This window comes from Lepidochelys kempii, chromosome 7 (genome assembly GCF_965140285.1).
Source record: "Lepidochelys kempii isolate rLepKem1 chromosome 7, rLepKem1.hap1, whole genome shotgun sequence".
Classification (NCBI taxonomy): domain Eukaryota; kingdom Metazoa; phylum Chordata; order Testudines; family Cheloniidae; genus Lepidochelys; species Lepidochelys kempii.
The window spans coordinates 31,957,782-31,981,731 of NC_136386.1; the positions used below are offsets into that span (position 1 = coordinate 31,957,782).

Consider the following 23,950-nt stretch of genomic DNA (forward strand, 5'->3'; position numbering starts at 1 on the left):
TTTAGAAAAACATCCATACTTGATTTAAAAATTGTCAGTGATGGAAAATCCCCCGCTGGGAAGCTGTTTAATGGTTAATTGCACCCACTGTTAAAAAATTACACCTTATTTCTAGTCTGAATTAGTGTTGCTTCAACCTCCAGCTATTGGATTTGGTTATATCTGTGTCCGCTAGATTGAGGAGTCCATTATTAAATATTTGTTCCCCAGGTCCATACTTAGAGCCTGTAATCAAGTCACCCTTTAACCTTCTCTTCGTTGAGAATTATAATTAAGGCCCGCGATGGGGACTCAGGAGCTGCTATCATCACTGTGTGACTTTGTGGAAGGCACTTCATCTATTTGTGACGCAGTTCTCCACCTGCAAATTAGGGATAACCCGATTCCTTTGTCTACTTAGACTGAATATCTCCAGGGTAGAGACTGTTTCTCCCTCTGTGTTGGTGCATCGTATACTACAGGGCCCTGACCTCAGCTGAAGACTCCAAGCACTACTATGATACAAACAATAAAAAGTTGTAAGGGGGCCTTCCAAAAACAGGAACATGTGCCTTGAATTCACATTAGAGTTAGAAATCAGCACTCTGGCTGCAGGTAAAATCTCCCAACAACTCTAGGTAAAAGCAGTTAATCATTTCAGCTTAGAGACAAGATGGATGAAGTAACTTTTTTAATGTTGATGGAGACAACCTTTTGAGTTACAGAGCTCTGCTGCAGCTTAGGGACATTCTAATGCATTGACCCTGCTTGCCCACTCTGCAGGACCCCAAATGCCCTTACTTAAGTAACTTCCACTTTGCAGCATCTGCGCTTGGCCAGCCCAACATTTGCCACTAGCATCAGTGCCGCCAAAAACAAAGAATAAGGCTGCGGAGGAGAGGGTGAGCAGATTACCAACCTCATCAAGAAAACCATGCTGCTCTGTGCATTTGGGAGTTGTACTTGTGTTGGGGGAGGGGATCTAGTCTAGAGTAAGTGGGGGAAGAATAGGGAGACAATTTACACAGAACCCAAGCATTGGGAAAGATTAGAGGCTGCCTATAAGTCACTCTGAGCTGCTAGTTGTTTCCTAATAGTGGAGGTAAAATAGGTGCTTGGCATGTGTGTTGGAGCTCTCTCTCTATGTACATACACACACTGATCAACAGAATTTTTAAAGTTACACATAGACCATATGGCCCACTATTACTATTCAAGTCCTGTTTTTTCATACGAAAAAGGCCCAAATCAGGCCAGATTTAGGAGCGGTGACTGCATAGTGTTCAACACTTGGAAGCTCAGACAGCTAGACATGTATTTGTGCCAGTACCTTGGCATTAAGGAAAAAAAATTTCAGCAAGAGAAAGGAATAGCATGTGGTTAAAGCATTCGGTTGGAACTCAGGAAAATCTGGGTCCTTATTCTGCCAGAAAATTCCTGTGTAACCTTAGCCAAGTCCCCTCTGATCTGTGCCTCAGATTCTCCTTTTATACATTGAGAATAGTAACCCTTCCTTTGTTTGTCTGGTCTGTTTAGATGGCAAGCTCTTTGCGGCAGGGATTCTCTCTCACTATGGGTCCGCACACGAGTTTCCCATTTTGGCTAGGGCTTCTAGCAGCTTCTGTAACATAATAAAAAGAAATGGGAGGCAGGATTGAAATGATCCACATATAGTAGATTATATAGTACCAGCTCAGAGGCCTCCTAGTGAAGATCCAAGTGCCTCAGTCCAATGGCATATCAGTATTTTGATTAACATATAATAGAAATGCAGATCATATGGCACTTAATCACCCACACAAGCCACTTTACAGCAATCCAAGTCCAAACAAAGACCTTTGGAATTAACCAGTGCAAGGATCAGAGTTTAAATTCCTCCAGTTGATAGTTGCGTGGAAGAACTGCAAAAAATGTTTTTAAAAAAATCCATACGCTTTGCTTTAAACTGAGAATTGTCCGCAGGTTTGGACAAGTAACACCTGCCTGTCCAAGTCAGACAGGCCTAGCAATGCTGCTGCAATGCATACATTACATAAAGTATGACGGACCCCACAGGGCTACCCGAGTAGAGAGAACCTGTGTGTAATATAGAAAAAGCAAGATTACTTTCCCAGCTCAGTTGGGATCAATTTAATTTTTGTTTGCTGTAATTTTATGGTGCCAGAGATTGAAACAGATCATCCTCCTTGGTTCCAGGCAGAGGTCCAGGAAGTGTGGATATTACTCAAGAGAGGCAGAGTGATATAATAGATAAGGGAATGGAATGAGATTCAGGAGAACTGGGTTCTCTTCCTGGCTCTGCTACGTGCTGTGTGAACTTGAGTAAATCACAGTCTACCCTGTGTTTCAATTCCCTATCTATGAACAGGGAGATGACTGACACACACTGGTGCTGAGGGCCAGATTATCTAAATAAAACAGACAAAAACCCAGCATGACCTACAGCAGGATCTGAAAATAGAACATCCAGCTCACCTTGAGCAGAAGCCTCTGCTGATACTGATGAAACTAAAGGGATAGCCTGGACACAGAGCTGAAAGCATGAACTTGTAGAAAACTCAGGGTGTATTTTATTTGCAGTTCACTTTGATGAGCTGACAACTTCCCCCTTGGCAAATTACAATGAAGACAAGCTGATCCAAGTCAGGGCTCCCGGTACACATTTGCAGTGACAAGGTTTGCATTCCTAATTGCAACAGGCCAAAGAGCCTTAAAAAACTCTAATACAATGTCTGATTTGCTACAAAAATCTATGCACAAGATTCTCCAAAGCATTAGTCCTGAGAGAAGGAAAGGTATTACACGGCTCTCAGAGCCCCTTCGCCAGATCATCCTTGCATCTTTTGACCAAATCTAACAGATGTCCAACCAGGCTGGATTTGAACTTGTACTGAACTCAAGGCCAGCATCTCTGTTTTAAGGGTAGGGTGCAGAGAGTCTGTTTAGATTTTGACAACTTGGGCAGCAATGCAGGGACTCTTTCGCTCTTCCTCTATATCCTGCCTCTGTATGTACAGACGGCTGTAGGTCCCCCCCACCTGGCCTTTGGTGAGTCGTCCTGGGTTCACACACACACAGCCTAAGACATCCTGTGGAGAGACAGGGAGCACATATTAAAATGACTATAGAGCAGGTAAGAATTCAGGCACAAGCAATCACAGCAAGTTGCAAAGTTATTGGTTTGTTTGAAATGGTTTCCACTAGGGCTGTCAAGCGAATAAAAAAATCGTGTTAATCGCATGATTAATTGCGCTGTTAAACAATAATAGAATACCATTTATTTAAATAATTTGGGATATTTTCTACATTTTCAAATATATTGATTTCAATGACAAAGTGTACAGTGCTCACTTTATTTTTTATTACAAATATTTGCACTGTAAAAAAACAAAAGTAATAGTATTTTTCAATTCAGTGAAGTACTGTAATCTCTTTATCATGAAAGTTGAATTTACAAATGTAGTTACCTAAAAAAAAACAAACAACCTTCAAAAATAAAACAATGTAAAACTTTAGAGCCCACAAAGTCCACTCAGTTCTACTTCTTGTTCAGCCAATTGCTCAGACAAACAAGTTTGTTTACATTTGCAGGAGATAATGCTGCCTGTTTGTTTACAATATAACCTGAAAGTAAGAACAGGCATTCGCATGGCACTGTTGTAGCTGGCATTGCAAGATATTTATGTGCCAGATGCACTAAAGATTCATATGTTCCTTCATGCGTCAACCACCATTCCAGAGGAGATGCGTCCACGCTGATGATGGGTTCTGCTCAATAACCATCCAAAGTAGTGCGGACCGATGCAAGTTCATTTTCATCATCTGAGTCAAATGCCACCAGCAGAAGGTTGATTTTCTTTTTTGGTGGTTCACGTTCTGTAGTTCTGCATCAGAGTGTTGCTCTTTTAAGACTTCTGAAAGCATGCTCCACACCTCGTCCCTCTCAGATTTTGGACTGCACTTCAGATTCTTAAACCTTGGGTGGACTGCTGTAGCTATTTTTAGAAATCTCACATTGGTACCTTTTTTGTGTTTTCTCAGATCTGCAGTGAAAGTGTTCTTAAAATGAACAACATGTACTGGGTCATCATCTGAGACTGCTATAACATGAAATATATGGCAGAATCGGGTAAAACAGAGTAGGAGACATACAACTCTCCCCCAAGGAGTTCAGCCACAAATTTAATTAATGCATTATTTTTTTAATGAGCGTCAGCAGCATGGAAGCATGTCCTCTGGAATGGTGGCCAAAGCATAAAAGGGCATATGAATGTTTAGCATATCTGGCACGTAAATACCTTGCAATGCTGGCTACAACAGTGCTATGCAACAGCTCGTTCTCACTTTCAGGTAACATTGTAAATAAAAAGTGGGCAGCATTATTTCCCATAAATGTAAACAAACTTGTCTGTCGTAGCGACTGGCTCAACAAGAAGTAGGACTGAGTGAACTTGTAGGCTCTAAAGTTTTACATTGCTTTGTTTTTGAGTGCAGTTATGTAACAAAAAAATACATATATACATTTGTAATTTGCACTTTCACCATAAAGAGATTGCACTACAGTACTCGTATGAGGTGAATTGAAAAATACTATTTCTTATGTTTATCATTTTTACAGTGCAAATATTTGTAAAAAAAACTAATATAAAGTGAGCAGTCTACTTTGTACACTGCATTGTAACTGAAATCAATATATTTGAAAATGTAGAAAAACATCCAAAAATATTTAATAAAATTAAATTGGTATTTATTGTTTAACAGTGCGATTAAAACAGTGATTTTTTTTAAATCGCCATTTACTTTTGAGTTAATCACATGAGTTAACTGCAATTAATCAACAGCCCTAGTTTCCAACTCTTCAGGTACTACTGTAATATAAATAAATTATAATAGTAAAATCCCAACTGAGAGTGGGACCCCATTGTGCCTAGTGCTGCAGAGACATATAGTGTGAAACAGTCCCTGCCCCAAAGAGCTGACAGTCTAAACAAAAGATGGGAGATGAAACAGAGGCAGAGGGGGGGAAATGACTTGCCTGGGGTGACTGAGTCAGTAGCAGAGCCAGGAATAGAACCCAGGGCTCCTGATTCAAAGTCCTATCCACTGAACTATATTGCCTCACAATACAGCAGGTTCCCAGTTGGGCTGCTGCATTCCAATAATATTTTGACAATTTTAGCCCTACAGCAGCTGCAAACCACAAGGCTGAGTTTGTGCTTTTACAGCTCCTCTAGAATCACAGACATTGTCAGACTGGATCAAGATCTAGCCCATCTAGCCCAGTATCCAATCTCTGACGGTGCCAATACCAAATGCTTCAGAGAAAGGCGAAAGAAACCCTGCAGTTTAAATATAAACTGCCCATAAGGGGAGTTAGAGATAGTTTTATGTCCTGCTTCAGGAGGTTTACTATCACTTCCAAAACTCTTGGTTATGATTTGATCCGTACTAGTGTAACTCTAGAGATTCTTGTTATCCACATAAATGCCCTAATCCTTTTGAAATCCTGCTAAGCTCTTTAACCTCTCTACAGGTTAATTTCAGTGGCAAGGAGGCAACAAGGCTCTCATTGCTCCCACTGTAATTCCTTAAAAGTTTCTCCACATCCTCAAAAACATTTTCACTGAAGACTAGGGATTCTGCTGTGACATCTAACCCCTTGCCTACAATGAGAGAGTTGCAATGTAAAGTCCCTTGAGAAGGTCTGTGCTGACTTGATCAGAGGTGCCAAGGAAAAGAATCTAAAAGTGAAGGGACCTGTTCGCATGCCTGTTAAGATTCTGCAAATCACTACTAGGAAAACACCTTGTGGTGAAGGTTCTAAGACCTGGGATTGTTTCCAGATGCGTATCCACAAGAGTTTCATGGACTTACACAGTCCCTCAGATTGTTAAGCAGACCACTTCTATCAGTATTGAACCAGGTGTAGAAGTTGAAGTTACTATTGCTGATGCCTAAAAGCCCGTCATCTACTTTAATAAAAGTTGATTTTTTTTTTAAATTACAAGGGCGAGGGAGTTACAGTAATAAATAGTTTCTCTCAGCTAGGGATGGGAAAAAAACTAGCTCACCAAATGAAAGAGGAAGATCAGTGTGGGCGCAGCCTTCACTATCTGAAACATGGGGAAGTCTAGTTATGCAGATTAGCTGACTAAAATTTTCAAAAGCAATTAAGGAGCTTAAAACCCATTTTTCAAGTGACTTAGACACTTCAGTGTCCTGGATACTTCTGAAAACCAAGGCAATTTCAGCACCTATGGCACTTCTAAAAATGGATCTTAGGCACTGTTGAAAATTGTATCGAACATTTGTGGTATTGAGAGCAGAGAAATGGCATTAACAGAGCTGAGCCCCATTCCTACCACTCATCTTGCTCTTCCTGTAGGCTGAATTCTATACTGAGGCTGGGGTTCTCAAAGGCAGCCACTTCCCAATGAATTCCAGCAAGCAATGTGTGCCTAACTCCTTAGGCACCATTGAAAATCCCAGACAAAAATGTTTACATGCCCCCAGCTTACCTTAACAAAATATCTCAGCTCAGATGGAGCAACGAGGACATCCGGGGTGACTGGCAAAGGTACGTAATTATAGAAGTTCTCATAATCGACATTCATCTCCTCCGAGGGAGGGTAGAGTGGGTAATAACTGCATGGATCAATATTAAATTACTGATTACATTTAAATACACCACCTTTGCGCCGTTCTCCCCACACACCTTGCTGTCAGCCAGGTGACCAAGTATCAGTCCCACTCCTCCAGCAGCTTAAGGCTTGTGCATTGTGCTGTTAGCAGTGTCTCTGTTTACAGAAGCAGAAAGTTGTTCAAAAATGAAACTGAAGGCCTGATTCTCTGTTACCATGCTCCAGGCAGAACAAAATCCAGTGGCTGGAAACTGAAGCTAGACAAATTCAGACTACAAATATGGTACACATTTTCAACAGTGACAGAAATTAACCACTGACATAACTTAGCATTCTCCATCACTTGGAAGAGTCTTTCAATCAAGACTAGATGTCTTTCTAAAAAGATATGCTTTAGCTCAAAACGTACAGGATCAAGACAGAAATTATTGGATGAGATTCTTTGGCTTGTGTTAAGCAGGAGGTCAAACTAGATGATCATAACGGTCCCTTCTGGCCGTAATGTCTATGAATCTCGTGGGATCATCTACACCAGCGCAGGGCAGGTGTAAAACACTACCAAGTCAGGATGGTGGCACTTTTATACCACTCTCCACTCGTATAAGTGATTACACAAAGTGCTGGCAACAGAGTATAAGGCCCAATACCTGTCACTTTAGACAAGGAAATGTCTTGGGATAAACTCTAAATCCAGAAATTGATCTCACCTCCTCTGTGTCAGAACATGCTTAAGGATTCGGGTGAACCGGTCGGAGACACCGGAGGAGCTGTTTTAAGAGAAACATCCAAAATTTAGCTACAAAAACCAGGGGGGAAAAGTGTCTCTTAAGAATAAGGTAATTTCTTTACTTTCTAATGAGCGGATGGTCTTGTGGTTAAGGCACTGGACTAGAACTTAGGACATTTGGGTTCAGTTCCCAGCTCTGCCACAAACTCCTGGTGTGACCTTGGGTAAGTCACATGGCCTTTCTATGCTTCAGATCACCATCTTTAAAATGGGGATAATAAATTTTCCCTTCTGTCAGTCTTATCTTCTTAGACTGTAAAATTCTTCAGGGCCAGGATTGTATAGTAGGATTTGCACAACACCCAAAAAAACCAGGGCCCTGATCTTTGCTAGGGCCTCTAGGTGTTACTCTAGTACAAAATAATAGTAGTCCTTCAACCAGCTAACACAACAAGTTTAACTTTGTTTTTACATTCTGTTAAGAACCACAGACTCTTATTAACATAAAATTCTCTAATTTAAAACAGACACTTGACTTGTGAACACATCTTAACATGCTGCAGCTAGGAGAAAAACGCCTTGAGAGAAAATGCCATCCAAGTTTTATTTGGCAGGCAGGATGCCAATGAAACCGAGTCTGCAAGGAAACAAGGAGTGCATGCTTAATTAAAATAACCCCGAGGACACTGCAGGAGTTTTACAGTAGCTTATTCTAGCCCCAAATTTCTAAAGTTCTGCTAAGATTTGTATTATGGTAGTTCCTAGAAGCCCCAATGGTGAGTGGAGTTCCAGTGTATGAGGCACTGTATCCTGTAAGCATAAAAGACAGCCTCTGTCCCAAAGAGTTTACAGTCTAAATAGACAAAGAGTTGGAGTTGAAAATGGAGGCATAGAGAGGGAAAGGGATTTGCTCAAGAACATTGGTAGAGCCACGATTAATACACAGGTCTCTTGACCTCCTCCTGTGCAGTGCCCTATCCACTATGCCTCACTAGCTCTGATCAAGTCTTCTTTATGCTACAGAGTTTTTCAAAAATCCTATCCCCAAAACAAAGAGACTCCGCCACTTTGTAAGCGGGAGCGATAGGATAATGGAGATGGGTGATCTATTCAGGGTTATATTTGATAAACATGCTTTGGGGCTGCATTTGATACTACACAAACCCAGAGTCCTGTATTGGGTTTCCAAGCCAACGAGACAACAGTTAACTGGCAGGCATTTGGAGAGAAACAACCAAAGGGCTGAAAGGGCTGGAGGGAATGATTTATGAGGGATGATTCACATGAAGAAAAATATGCAGGTCTTGACTAGACAATGGCTATAGGGGAGATAAGGATAAATGCTGACAAGTATTTGTAAACACCAAGGTGGGCGTGGAGTTGTTTAAGATGGTCAGTCAGGTATGTGCATGTGGTGCACACACAGAGGATGCACTCAGTACCTCAGAGCTTGTCTGTGTGCTCAGTCATACTAGTTTAACTTAAGGAATTATTTTAAACTCATTTAGCCAAACTGATACGGATTTAAAAGACTGTTTGAACACACTTCTCTTAAGTTTAAGTCAGACTTAATTTGTTTTAGCTATGTCTTCACTGACAAAAAGAGGTATGTTTTTACAATGGGATAAATAATGTGTGTTAGCTAATCTGCTGTAAAAACATAGTAGAGACAAAGCACTTAGTTTAGGGAGGCACTGTGGCCTAATGGGCAGAGGGCTGGACTGGGGCTTAGAAGACCTCAGTTTTATTCCTAGCTTGACCACGAGCCTGCTGGGTGACCATGAGTAAATCACTTCTCTCTGCCTCAGTTTCCCCATCTGTAAAATGGGGATAATAATACTTTTTAATGTGCTTTGAGATCTGCTAATGCAAAGCACCGTATAAGAGCTAGGAATTACTGTAGCAAAATGAGCTACTCTTAAAATAAGTATTCAAACAGTGGTTTGCACTAGCTTAACTAAACTGGTACAAGGCAGTGCATACATAAGGCCTCTGAGGAAGGTCCACACTGCAGCTAGGAGAGAGCCTCCCTGGTTAGGCAGACTCGTGCTAGCAAGGCTCGAGCTACCAGTAGCAGAGCTCAAGCTAGAGTGCTAAAAACAGCAACATGGACACACTGGCTCAGGCTGGAGCTCAGGCTCTGAAGTTAGGGGGCCAGGTGGACTTGAGAGCCCAAGTCAAAAAGATCCACATTGCTATTTTTGGTGCACTAGCTCTAGGTCTACAAGCATGAATCTTTCTACCTGGGTTGGGAGTCCCAGCTGCAGTGTAGGAATACCTTACAGCTGCTACAGCCATTGTCCTATTTAAAAGTGCGGCAGCATGGAATGCCTAATGTCATCCTAGAAGGCACCAACTCCCAGCTTCCTTGTGTACCTGGATGGGGAAGTAAACATTGGCCCCCTACACACACACATTCCTTCTGGCTGTCTCTTTTCAACACACCCCTATAAGCAATATTGTGGGAGATTAACAGGGGAGAAAGAAAAACCACTGAATTGTGCAAGAGAACTGGAACTCCACATAGGACTGGGAGTCAAGCATTTCGCTCCTATGACCTGAGCACGTGACTGGCCCTGGCCAGCAAGCATACACATACAATTTAACATGTGAATCCCTTCAAATGTTCCTTCCCCTCCATTGTGTGTCACAGGAGTTCAACCACCAAGTTCAAACAAAAATGCCTTGCTACAGCCAATAACATTTCCCCCCCCAGAACAACTGTACTGCACCAAAATACCATGAGAGGTCTGGAATCTTGCTCTCTGGTCAGTCGTGACTACCCAGATGGGACTGCATGCAACGACATGGACACAGAATAAAAAGGACGCAAGTAAGTTTAGGCTTTGTTCACCCTGGGATTTTAATCACAGATATATTATGAGTCGTTGCAGTACAGTAGAGCCAAGAGGCCCGGGCCTCGTTGTGCTGGGCACTGCACAGACACAGAAGCCCAAAAGAGCTTAGAATTGAAAACTATAGGGTGGGAAGGGAAACAGAAGCACAGAAAGGGGAAGTGACCTGCCTGAGGTCAGAGCAGGTCAGGGGCAGAGCTAGGAACAGAAGCCAGGTCTCCCAAGTCTCAGTGCCCTAAGCACAGGTGCAGCTGCACCAGTTCAAACCCAGTGCAGACACAATCTTCCACTGAAGACCAAAGGGCTTTGCAAACAGGAATTAAGCTTCTCTGCAAGGTATCATCCTTATTTCACAGACCGGCAAAGCAGCTGTTCCGCATCGCTAGCACATCAATGAATGTTACTCAGATCTTGATTCCCTTGCATGCAATTACTGCATTACTATGCAGGAGAACCCAGAAGCGTAACAAACAACGATGGGACTACACAATAAAATGCAGCCCTATTTTGACTGGCTGCTGAGTAAGGTGCTAGATATTAAACAAAATGTATAAGTGTTAATAAACAAACTAGTAGTTTTTTAAAAGACTCTTTTGGCTCAAATGTGAATCATCATCTTTCAGATATAGGCCCTGACCCACAGGTAGTGTAAATCTGCATTGATTTCAACAGGGCTACACAACAGTCACCAGCTGCTGATGACCCATGACTTTTTCAACTCAATATCCCTTTAACCCAGTGTACTTCATTTTCTCTGCAAGCTTCTGCTGTGTTTTGGCCTGGTAGAGGTGACCAAATGTTTTCAATCAAATTACATGAGCGTTGGGCCCCACAGCTGGTCTCTGTTAAACTAGGAAAGACTTTTCCAAGGAATTGTTTACCCTAAAGTTTCACAGCTTGTTCTAAGCTCACATACCTGCTAATCTCTTCAGCACTCATATGGAAGAGCAGGTCTGTGGAAGTCAGGCCAAAAATGACTCCATTTATTGCCAGAGTGCAGGGGTCGGACACAAAGTGTACTCGCTGAAATGAGAAAAGAAAGGGCAAAGTGCACTTTGGATTCAGCTGTTACCAACATCCCCCAGCTTGATGAATGGGTTTATGAACAGGGTGAGCTGGCCCTTTCAGGGGAGTTGGGCTCCATCTGTCATCCAGTTGATCATCCAGGTGATGATTTTGGCTTTGGGCCCATGGTTAGGTCAGGTGACCAGAAACCACATGATGGTAGCTGGGGAGGGGGGATGTTCCGTCAGAAAGTGGGAGATCAAGGGCTAGGAAGGGCCTATGGGAGGTCTTTCCAGAGTCTGGAATGGGCCTGGCAGAACTCCTTTTCTCAAAGAGTAAAGAGACCCAAAGGGGAGCCAGGGTCAGGGAGGACTGAGGAAGAGGCTTTCCATAGCAGCCAGAGGGAAAGACCTGGCTGGAGCTACCTGCAGTGATGGGCCAGAGAAAACTTCTTAAGAGGAGATTAGGAGTAGAGAAGGGGCACACTGGAGCCCCACGGGACAATGCTGGGAGATTCTGGCTTAGAGTTGAACAGTTATTTTATGTTAATAAACCAGAATCCAGAAGGGTAAGAGTACTCCAAAAGCACCAGTTGTGGCAATTTGTTTGACTGGGGAAGGAGGAAAACTGAGGCAGTGGCAGGTGTCTGACACCATGAGGCAAGACCATGTTAAACCTACAAAAGAAGTTTAGTGAAGACGAGTTGTGAAAGGCACTATTCCAGATACTGTGTAGCTTAGCAGACTGCTTCTTTCTATGGACTGAATAGAGGGAGGTGTTTGGGGAATTCAAAGGGGAAGAATAGTAGTTTAATTTTAATGAAAGCAACAACCTCTTCCACAGAGAAACTTTTCTAAATCTTTAGTGATTGTCATGGGGCTTAATCAAGCGATAACTGTGCCTACGGATACGCCACAGTGGGTCTTACCTCTGTAATGTCTCATCTACACAGGAAAAATGACCAGAATAGCCATTGTAGAAAAGCTCCCTGTATGGGCACTCCTATTCCGAGACAAGAGTGCCTTTTTCCAATTTAGCTTAATCCAATTTTAAAAGTGGATTGCACTAAATCAGAAAAAGGCACTCGTATCCCAGAATAGGAGTGCCCATACAGGGAACTGTGCTACAATAGCTATTGTGGTTTAAATTCACACCCTATGTTATTCTGCAATAATTTTCCCATATAGACAAACTTTAAGGGGAAACGTTGTCGGTAAAGCTGTATGACTAACATACAGCTCATTGCAGCTTCACAGCTGTATGCTTGATGTCACAATTCCCCACCTCCCCAGTCATGCAGAGTTAAGTGATGTGGATTTCCTGGCAACAGGCACAGAGATAGTTTGTCACCTTGTATTTCATTTCCCACCCATTTCCTCATGGGGTATCTGAGTGTTTTAAAAAACCACATGGTGTAGGGTCCTAGATACAGGACAAGGAGCCAGCACAGCCCGAGTTCTGTTTTCAGCTTGGTCTCTGACTAAAGTTTCAGCTCTGTCTTTACAAGAGGACAAATGATCTGACAAAGCTTTTCCCATTTCTAACTTATATGAATTTCTGTTCTGGGCTTTCAATTGTTCTGTGCACCTTCCCCCAACAGGCTTAAATCTTTCATTTTTGCTGCACATTGATTGTACCAGACCATGGAATGAGTGAAATGACCAGCTCTTTAGCACCCAGGCCAGGGTGAGTATCCCACCAAGGCTCAGCACTGTGAGTGATCACACTCTATTGAAAGAAACAATAAAACTGAGCAAGATTTTTCCCAAAAGTGACTAGATTTTCAGAGAGTGTGCGAGCACTGTACTTCCAGGTGGTGCTGTTGCATAGTCTTCCAAGTGAAGAAGTTTTGATACTTGGAGAGAAGCATTATGTTTTGGGTTATACAAGTGGGGTTTTTTTTTGTTTTTTTTGAGAGCATCAGCTTCAGGTGAAAGGGAGCTTCAAGAGAGTTTGCTCTCTGCCTTGGACTCTGCTTAAGAGTCAATTAGTTGCCCCCTGGGAACCAAGGATTGGTAGTGGGCTGAGTTTCCTGAAAAAAGGAATTGCCATGCATGCCATTTAACCATCTCATGTCAGGACTGGTGTACATGTGTAAATAAATATACCTGGACTAGAAGTCACTGATTTCTCTTCCACTGGGAAGCAGACTTCCAAGGCCCGACATCTTCTATTGCTCAGCAGAGGGACAATGTATCAGAAGTGGGGAAAATGTTTCAGGTTGGGCACCCAAAAAACGCAGTTCCTTTTGGAAGTCTTGGAAGCCAAAGGTTACATTATATAAGGAATCCAAAGGATTTCTAGTTTTAAACTTTGATTAAGCAGGCTGTGTAGCAACTGATCAAATTCACTTTGCTCTTAGCCATTTTCCTGTTTGGGTTGAAATGAGAGACTTTTCTTTCAGGCTCCTGACCTGGCGGTCCAGCAAACAACCCATCAGTCACTTTCTCTCTCTTAAGTGAGCTAGTCAAAGGAAAAGTAAACAAACTAGGTGGTTAGCTATTGGAAGTTACCTGTTTGTCATCTTTAGACAGCTCATAGCAGCTGAAAGGCGGCTGAGGATATATGTAGTCATGGTGCACGTCTCTCAGCGATGGTACAAACACGAGCTGTGAACCAGCACTGTTGGCAGAGGAAAGAGAAGCATTCTAAGAGAGAGACCAGGAACCTAAGAACCCAATACTTGACAAACTAAGCACATCAATACAACAAGTTTAGAGTCCTCCACCTCTTAGTGTGGAAAGCCTTTGAAATTCATTACACAGGAAATTGCAATAATAGATCAGATCTTCCAGAAAGTTGATCTAGACAAGAACCCAAGGTTCTGGAGCACAATACCTAAGTCTGTTACAGGCTCCCTGTGAGAGCTTGGGACAAGTCACTGAGGCCAAGACTTTCAGAAGTGACTAATGATTTTTGGCTGCCACAATCTGAAACACCTTAAAGGGGCTCGATTTTTTCAGTAAGAGGATGCTCAGCGCTTTCTGAAAGCCAGGCCACTTAAGGAGTCCAGCTGCGCACTCCAAAAAAAAGTCACTAGTTGCTTGTAAGCCTTCAATTTAAATTGGTGACTCAGTTACCCATCTATAAAATGGGTCTTTCCCTTTTCCCCTTTCGTCTGTATAGACTGTAAGCTCTTTGGATCAGGGACTGTATTACCATATGTCTTCACTACAGTTAGCCCAGATGATCGGAACCTGGTTAGCCTAGCTTGGGGGTATCTGCCGAGCCTGATGTGAACAGTCAAACTGCAAGCCATACCCAAGTCATTCTCTCCTCACTGGTCCTGCACTACCTTGTGTGAGTGTTGATAGGATTTCTGGGGGCATGTCCCATGGTTCTTTGTACTGCCATAAGATGAGCTGCTCTATGATTCTTTCCCAATGAACTGTGAGAGAACTTGTCTGTCCTTCTGGCAGACAGGGAGAATTGTGGGAGGACCATCACCACATCAGTGATTTAGCTTGCGTCCTCACTGCAAAGTGGGCAGTTTACTAGTTCAAGTGCGAGTGGAACCTGAGCTTTAACCAAATCCCCAGCTGGGCTAGCTAGTTACATTTTTTACACTGAAAATATCTCTTATGTTTAAGTACAGCTCATCAGTTGGGGGCTCAGTCTTGACTGGGGCCCATAATACAAACAATCAGCAAACTAGTTTAAATAGTCTATCCCTGCTGAAATTGCAGCCTGAGGTACAAGGGAACCCTTCAAGTCCCAGCAGTTCTGATCACACCAAGAAAAGGGATTGCTGTGCATTCATTAGGAGATAAGATAAGTAAACTAAGGAGAAACTCCTGTTCACTAGTGAAGAGTTAAGATTGCCTTAGGATTCCTGGAAACAGCTATGCTGCCACAAACCTGATTTTGGAACCAGATCTATAGTTATTTCTTTAACCATCAGATGACGCATCCATTCAAAGCAATCTGTTGTAATAATGAGACCACGAGAGAGTTACGTGATGGATACAAGAAAGCTCAATAGAAGCAAATGGAAATGGGTGACAGGATGGATCACTTGATGATTACCTGTTCTGTTTATTCTCTCTGGGGCATGTGGCATTGGCCACTGTCGGAAGACAGGCTCCTGGGCTAGACGGACCTTTGGTCTGACCCAGTATGGCTGTTCTTATGTTCTTAATGGCCCGTTATAAACCTGAAGGTTAAAAATCAAGGTGTTTGGGTTCCCGTTGCACAGGCAGCTACAATTCTGTTGGTGGCACTGGCTTAATTGTCATTGCTACTGCTACAGAAGAGGAAAAATAATGTCTTTACGAAGTGATGAACAACAACACTTCTAGGAGGCTACTAATTGGTTTCAGGGCCTTACTGGCAGATACTTACCCATCTCTTCCTTCCCAACCACAGGAATACATGAATTGTCAAACTGGATCAAGTCAGTGATCCAGGCAGCCCTGTATTCAGAACCTTCTACTTCTAGGGTAGAGCTCATCTGCACAGAAGACAGAGCTTTCTCAGAGGCCAGTCTGAGACTGGGAACAGATTCACCCCAGGAATTAAGGACCATCCAGAACTTCCATCTTTGGCTCCAAGTGCAAGGCGTGCTGCTCTGACATGCTTTCTTTAACACACCCAGGCCAGTGCATACATTTAAAAAAAAACAAAAAACAACAAAAAAGGAAACTAACCGCACCCAGACAAAATAATGTCCTGCACACAATACTCCTCTTAGGGAAAGGATGGGAGAGACAACCACATATGATAGATTTAGACATGTCACTTAATGCCTGTATTCAGATACTATAGTGATGAGGGTGGAAGACCATCTAGTTCAGGGGTTCTCAAACTGGGGGTTGGGATCCCTCAGGGGGTCATGAAGTTATTACATGGGGAGTCATGAGCTGTCAGCCTCCACCCCAAACCCTCTTTTGCCTCCAGCATTTATAATGGTGCTAAATATATTTTAAAATGTTTTTAATTTATTAGGGGGGTTGCACTCAGAGGCTTGCTATGTGAAAGGGGTCACCAGTAAAAAAAAAAAAAGTTTGAGAACCACTGATCTAATTCTTATTTAGCACTTTTCATTAGTAGATCTCAAAGTGCTTCAGTCTTGAATGTATTTATCCACACAACACGCCTGTGAGATAGGGAAATAAGATAAGAATTTATATAGAATAGAATCCCATCTCCAATAGTGCCCAGCTGTTTCAGAGAAAGGTGCAAAAACACTGCAGTAGATAGATGTGAGATAATCTGCCCCCAGGGAAAGTTTCTTCCTAACCCCATCAGAGGTTGGGCCATGCCCTGAACCATCTGTTGCTATTGTAGTACCCCCTATACAAATTCCACTCTCCGTGTTACTCTCAAAAAAAACCATTCGGAACAAGAGCAAACTCTTCATGTTTCAGTGTATTAGCTGATCACCAGCGGAGGGTGAAACACTTCCCCTGTTCCATAGTACATGTAGATGCATTCTGGGAGTGGAATTACCCCTTCCTCTGAAGCAACCTGCAACAGCTGCCATCAGAGGACAATGGACTAGATTGGCCACTGGTACTCTCTTGTATGGCATTTCTATGCTCAGTCGGAAGATATGCACATGTGCAAAGAGCTGAGCAATTTTTTTTTTTTTTAATTAATCCCAATATACCACGCAGCTTTGGTAGTAAATGCTGACACAGACAGAGTCAGGTCACTAGCTGCTTAAATATTCCTCTCTCAAAACCCACATTCAAATACAATTTGTATTGTGCTTTTTAAAAAGGGGAGGTATTGACCCAATACCAGTGTATGACAGACCCTGGCAGCAGATGAAAGAACCTGGTGGTGCGCAGCGCTCACCCCAAGGAAAGAATGTCTTGTTTGTTCTTTGTTTTCTCCCTTCCTCCTTCCCCCACCCTCACCCAGGACCACACGAGAGGGAGATCAGAGAGGATGAAAGCCAACAGCAGATACTGTGAGGCCCCCAGCCCAACTCATCTGGGTTTAATGCAGGGGCTGGGGTGGAGGAAGCTGGGGAAGGGACAGGAAAGGCAGTACCATCACTAGAGGTAAACTGGCCAAGCAACAAGCCATCTTTAACCATACAGCTACACTGCTATAGAAAGCCTTAAGTGAGTCTACACAGCCTTTTGCAGTTACAATGATGTCAGTTAAGGGTGTAATTTGTAATAACTCTTCATACTGAAAAAAAAGTATTTTTGCCAATATAGCTTATTTTTTTCAGGGAACTGGTATAAGTTATACTAGTAAAAGCACTCTTTGGCCCGCATAAGCTGTGTATACTCTAGTAGGGTTTACCAGCATAGCTATCAGCAAACCTTTTCTAGCTTAGACTAGGCCTCGGGATTCCAGTTTACAGCCTCTTACAGTATACCTCTGCTTATGTGAAAGACTCTGGGTTGGGAAGTAGGAGAGAAAAAGAGGTCAAGAGAAGGCAGCACTATAATTTATTTCAGCAGCATCTAAGGGCCCCAACTATGATCAGGGCCCCACTGTGCTAGGCATTGGGCAGACAAACAGCAAGATCGTCTCTGTCCCAAAGAGCTTACAGTCTAAATGGACAAGACAGAGGCCTTCTCTACACCCAGAATTCATATAGCTATACCTTTTTAATTAGGGGTATGATTTAAAAAACAACCAACCAACCAACCAACCAGATATTAACCCCCACTTCCCCCCAATGTGAGTACTGGAATAGCTTTTTCCCCTTCCTGTACAGGAGTAAGATATAAATAGACAAGCACATTTATACTGGTGTAACTGCATCCACACTAGGGGAGTTGTACCACTTTAACTATACCGATACAGTTAAGCAGTAAAACATGTGTTAAGACAAGCCCAAAGAGTGGGTGGGGAAACAGAAGCAGAGAGGTGAAGTGACTTGCCCATGGTCACACAGCGAGTGAGTGGCAGAGCTGGGAAAAGGATCTTACTCCCCATTCACCACCCTCTCCTGGCGACAAACTGGAACTGCAGGTCAAGTTACAGCACAACTGAGTCAAGGGACCCTAGTTACATAGGCTGACTCTGAAACACGATTAAAGGGCAGCCCACCCTATGAAATGGGGGAACAGTATTAGAATCAGGACAGAGGACAGCTGTATCCCTATTCCCTCTTGTGTACAATGGCACTTGGAAGACCAGCTAGCTGGTTCTTCAATTTGTTTGGTGTTAAGATCAGTTATGTTTCCAGACAAGATAGGAACAGCCAGATGTGTATTGAACTACCCAGTAATTTAGCCGCTGGTCTGAATTCAAGAAAACAGTTTACTTTACATTATGCTTCCTCTCTATTCAAATTTGAGGAGATATCAACAGGCCGAGCTCATCTCCTCCAAGCAAAAGGTATAACTTTATTGGTGTCAGTCTGGAGTACAGTTGCTTAATGAAATGAGTAAGACAGGGGTTTTCAAACTGGGTGTCAGGACCCCTCAGGGGGTCCCGAGGTTATTATATAGGGGGTCACAAGCTGTGAGCCTCCACCCCAAACCCCACTTTGCATCCAGCATTTATAATGGTATTAAATATATAAAAAAGTGTTTTTAATTTACAAGGGGCGGGGGTCGCACTCAGAAGCTTGCTATGTGAAAGGGGTCCACAGTACAAAAGTTTGAGAACTGCTGGACTAACATCTCACTGCTGAAGATGTACTAATGAGATACAAATGTTGATTCAAAGTCAGGCTGCTGGCAGGAAGTGGCTGTTGTCAAGGGATGATCAAAGGGAGGGGCTTGCCATGCTGACTCACTGAGAAACCAGCCTCCTTTTCCATTTATCAGATGGTTAACCAGGAGTAAATTAAAGTTGTAGGGGACAACTTCTCCCCTATTGTTCAGGGAAGGCAAATGCCTCCAAAATTCCCTCTACAAGACAGGCTGGAAGCATGCATTTCATCCAGAAGTTTCAGTGTGTGTATTTCTTTGTAAGTCTACCATGAAGGAGACTACGACAAAAAAAATTAGGCCTAATAGTCTACACTGGGGGTGCCTCTGCATGCAATGGGGCCTGTCGTCTAGGCTATGAACCACAATCTACATTGTATCTGTGCCAATCACAGCTTTCCCCTGGTCTACACTAGAAACACGTCGATATAACGACATTGCTCAGGGGTGTGGAAAATCGTAGTTATACCAACCTTTAGACAGTGCAGTGTTGATGGAAGAGCTTCTTCTGTTGACATAGCTATAGCTCTCGGGGAGATGGAGTACCTATGCTGATTGGAGAAGCTCTCCAACCCAGTGGATAGCGTCTTCACTTGGGCTGTCGATTAATTGCAGTTAACTCATGTGATTAACTCAAAAAAATTAACTGTGGTTAAAAAAAATAAATCGTGATTAATCGCACTGTTAAACAATAGAATACCAATTGAAATGTATTATATATTTTTGAATGTTTTTCTACTTTTTCAAATATATTGATATCTATTACATCACAGAATATAGAAGTGTACAGTGCTCACTTTATATTATTTTTATTACAAATATTTGCACTGTAAAAATGATAAAAAAATATTTTTTTTCAATTCACCTCATACAAGTACAGTAGGGCAATCTCGATCGTGAAAGTGTAACTTACAAACGTAGATTTTTTGTTTTTTTGTAACTGCACTCAAAAGAAAGAAAAAATGTAAAACTTTAGAGACTACAGTCCACTTGGTTCTACTTCTTGTTCAGCCAATTGATGAAAACAAACCAGTTTGTTTTAATTTATGGGAGATACTGCTGCCTGCTTATTTACAATGTCACCTGAAAGTGAGAACAAGGGTTTGCATGGCACTTTTGTAGCTGGCGTTGCAAGGTATTTACGTGCCAGATATGCTCAACATTCATATACCCCTTCATGATTCAACCACCATTCTGGAGGATATGCTTCCATGCTGATGATGCTCGTTAAAAAAACGGTGCGTTAATGAAATTTGTGGCTGAACTCCTTGGTGGACAATTGTATGTCTCCTGTTCTGTTTTACCCTCATTCTACCATATATTTCGTGTTACAGCAGTCTCGGGTGATGACCCAGCATGCTTGTTTTAAGAACACTTTCACAGCAGATTTGACAAAACGCAAAGAAGGTACCAATGTGAGATTTCTAAAAATAGCTACAGCACTCAACTCAAGGTTTAAGAATCTGAAGTGTCTTCCAAAATCTGAGAGGGATGAGGTGTGGAGCATGGTTTTAGAAGTCTTAAAAGAGCAACACTCCAATGCAGAAACTACAGAACCTGAACCATCAAAATGAAAATCAACCTTCTGCTGGGGGCATCTGACTCAGATGATGAAAATGAACATGCGTCGGTCCGCTCTACTTTGGATGGTTATCAAGCAGAACCTGTTATCAGCATGCACGCATATCCTCTGGAATGGTGACTGAAGCATGAAGGGACATATGAAACTTTAGCGCATCTGGCACATAAATATCTTGCAACGCCGGTTACAACAGTGCCACTCGAATGCCTGTTCTCACTTTCAGGTGACATTGTAAACAAAAGCGGGCAGCATTATCTCCTGCAAATGTAACCTAACTTGTTTGTCTGAGCAATTAGCTGAAGTAAGACTGGGTGGACTTGTAGGCTCTAAAGTTTTACATTGTTTTATTTTTGAATGCAGTTATTTTTTGTACATAATTCTACATTTGTAAGTTCAACTTTCATGATAAATATATTGCACTACAGTACTTGTATTAGGTGAATTGAAATATACAATTTCTTGTGTTTTTTACAGTGCAACTATTTGTAATAAAAATAAAGATAAAGTGAGCACTGTACACTTTCTATTCTGTGTTGTAATTGAAATCAATATATTTGAAAATGTAGAAAACATCCAAAAATATTTAAATAAATGGTATTCTATTATTATTTAACAGTGCCATTAATCACAATTAATTTTTTTAATTGCTTGACAGCCCTAGTCTTCACTAAGCTCTACAGTAGCGCAGTTGCTGCAGAGCTGTAAGTGTAGACAAGTGGTTTGCTTGTGTAACACTTGGGATTTATATACTAGGTTATACCCATAGGTAGCTAAAACCAAGACACGGCCTTAATCCCAAAATCTACATGAGCCAGCAAGTCAATCAAGATAGTCCCTCTCCAGCACCTCTGCCATGTGTAACTTCTATGCTCTCCCAGAGTAATCAAGGATGTTTGCTGCTGGCTACACAGAAACCCCATCTATTTTTGGCTTTCTACTCTTCCTGAAATAAAAAGGCTCCCTTTTCTCATTAGTACCTGCCCTTCCTTTAGGCACATAGCTGACATGCTGTGTTCACAGCCCTGTCTGTTTGGAAGAGAGTCAGAAACTCCACCCATACGTTACACTTCCACCAACACTATTTCTGGGTTTTAATCTTTGTACTTGTGGTCTGCAGCTATCTGACTGTTGGCAGCTTTAAGGAATGGGGAAGAACTGTTTTTGGGGTGGGGGGAAAATAGGATAAACTTTAGGAAAGGAAAACTCAGGTATGACATCAGGCAAGAGTTATGAATAGTCTTCCACTTCCCTTTGGAAGACTAATTGTAAGCACATAAAGAAAACTATCATGTCATTTTATTCAGTATTTCTCAACCTCTTCTGGTTCACAAAAGTAAAAATTGTTTAAATGATAAACTACTACTACTACGACTACATTTAACCTCACAAGCTTTAAAGGTTTTGAATGCCCTGAAGTTATTCTGAAAAGTTTCTTCTCTTGGCTTTGGATTGTAATAAAATGTTCAATGCCTCGTGACCCTGCCCCAGCAGTTGCAACCCACCAGTTAAGAAATACAGATCTAGTTCACCTCCCTGGCAATGCAGGGATGTTTGTCCATTTATCAGTTTTGTAGTCTAGTTTTAAATGTTCCAAGTGATAGGCTACTCAGACTTACGAGAGAGAGAGACAGACAGATAGACATACAGCAGATGGGAACAGTCACACACGAGCAGTAAAGGGACTATTATTAAAATTATCTGTATCACAGTAGAAACTAGAAGCCCCAAGATGAACCCCACCCCCCTGATGTTGGATGTTGCACAATCACAAAGTAGGTCTTCACGGCAGAGTTTGCTCAGGTGATTGGCACCCAGGTCTGAGCAGCCACATTGCAAGCCATACCTGAGTTATTCTCTTCTCACCCGTGTTGCTTTCTCCCATGTGGCTCACTGGATTTCTAGGGGAGTATCTTGTCATCCTTTGTGCTGCAGTCAGGTGAGCTGCTCTATGGATTCTTTCCCAGTGACTTGGGGGAAAACTCGTATGTTCTTCTGGGAAAATGGGGGGAATTGCGGGAAGGCACTGGAAGACTATCAGCACTACTTCCTCAGTGCACAGTGGATGGGTTACCAGCCCCGAGTGGAACCTGGGCTCTAACTTACCCCACACCAGTCAAGCCAGCTAGCCTGAGCTGGAAGCACCACTCAGCTCAGGTGAGGTGTCTACATGTGTGGATTGGAGGGCATTGGGGCAACACCCAGGTAAAAACCTCAGCTAATTCTGCAGTGAAGTTATACTCACAGGGAGAGAGTCTCTGCCCTAAAGAGTTTATCTTAACTAATGGTGAAATTTTCAAAAGCACTTAGTGACTTAGAAACCTAAGTCACATTTAAAAAAAAATAAAAAAATCAATGGCACTTAGGCTCTTAAGTCACTTAGGAGTTTTTGAAAATTTTACTGTACATTTGTACAATGGGGCATAACCTGGCTGACTGTAGTAGGACCTACCTGCATCAAAGTGATAAATCTAAATGAACACGAGAAAGGAAGGATAGTTACACTTATTTCACATGAGGAATTGAGGAACAGAGAGACTGAGGGCTTGTCTACACTTGAAACTCTATAGCAGCACAGGTACACCACTGCAACGCTGACACTACCTACGCTGACAGGAAGCGTCATCCCATTGTTTTAGGTAATCCACCTCCCCGAGAGGCACCAACTAGGTTGACAGAAGAATTCTTCCATCGACTTAGCGCTGTTAACACTAGAGGTCAAGTTGGCTTAACTATGCTGCTCAAGGCTGTGCATTTTTCACAGCCCTGAGTGACGTAGATAAGTTGACCTAACTTTTTAGAGTGGAACAGGCCACAGTGACTTGCTCGAGATCACACAGCAAGTCTCTGGCAGACAATAAAATTGACCCCCTTATCTCCACAATCCCAGTCTAATGCCCTAACTACAAGGCCATTCTTCCTCTCAAAGGCAGACTAGAGAATCAGACTGGTTTAGGCTCTGTATTGTGAAACAAACCATTTTCTAGTAACCTAAGGAAGGGAGAGGGAATCGGGTTTCATGTGTTCTAGTCCCAGTATTGTCACACACTCATCTGCGAATGTGGATGAACATATCTCTCAGCACCTCCCTGAGATACAGCTCGCACAAGGGATAGAAAATTTTTTAATTCAGTCACGTTTCCCAATGCTTTCAAATCCTTGGATGGAACCTGACAAAAGAGCACAAAGGCTATTTAATACTTACCTTCTTGTCCCTTCAATTATCATCTTCAGACAATGTTTAAAGAGATCCTCAAATGATCCAATAAGTTGACCATTCTACAGACAAAGAAAGAACAACTTGATTTGTTACAAGTTTTCTCTGAGGAAAGTCACATAGACCATGCCAAGAGCAGAGTTCAGCCAAACAGACTGGGAAAGACTCTGGTAGCCTCCCCACTCCCTCAAGGAACAACGGGGAGATGCCAACCAAAGTTGAAGGTCATCCTTTAAAAGGCTGCCCATAAAGTTAATAAATCCTGGTTTCATTTGGTAACATGGTGATAGCCTCCTAGAGAGGCTGGGATTCATCCACATAAAGA

At 42.4% G+C, this 23,950-nt stretch overlaps 1 protein-coding gene across 8 annotated transcripts in view; it reads right to left on the reverse strand.

The window, feature by feature from the left end:
* Window positions 1–699: 699 nt before the first annotated feature.
* The window catches only part of POLA2 (DNA polymerase alpha 2, accessory subunit), a 46,779-nt gene continuing 23,528 nt past the window's right edge, over window positions 700–23,950 (reverse strand). Inside the window, exons 13-19 of one of the 8 annotated variants that reach the window (XR_013636035.1) lie at window positions 23,614–23,687; window positions 13,721–13,829; window positions 11,119–11,225; window positions 7,328–7,387; window positions 6,498–6,624; window positions 2,455–3,068; window positions 703–1,600 (exon numbers count right to left, since the gene is read on the reverse strand). Coding sequence is in view for 7 of the 8 variants with exons in the window: in XM_078853653.1 (XP_078709779.1) it covers window positions 2,922–3,068; window positions 6,498–6,624; window positions 7,328–7,387; window positions 11,119–11,225; window positions 13,721–13,829; window positions 23,614–23,687 (624 nt within the window). In the remaining variant the exon portion in view is untranslated. Of the gene's footprint in view, window positions 3,069–6,497; window positions 6,625–6,694; window positions 6,777–7,327; window positions 7,388–11,118; window positions 11,226–13,720; window positions 13,830–23,613; window positions 23,688–23,950 lie in introns of all 8 variants that reach the window. The other 7 variants (XM_078853653.1, XM_073351858.2, XM_073351857.2 and 4 more) reach the window with 7 other exon arrangements.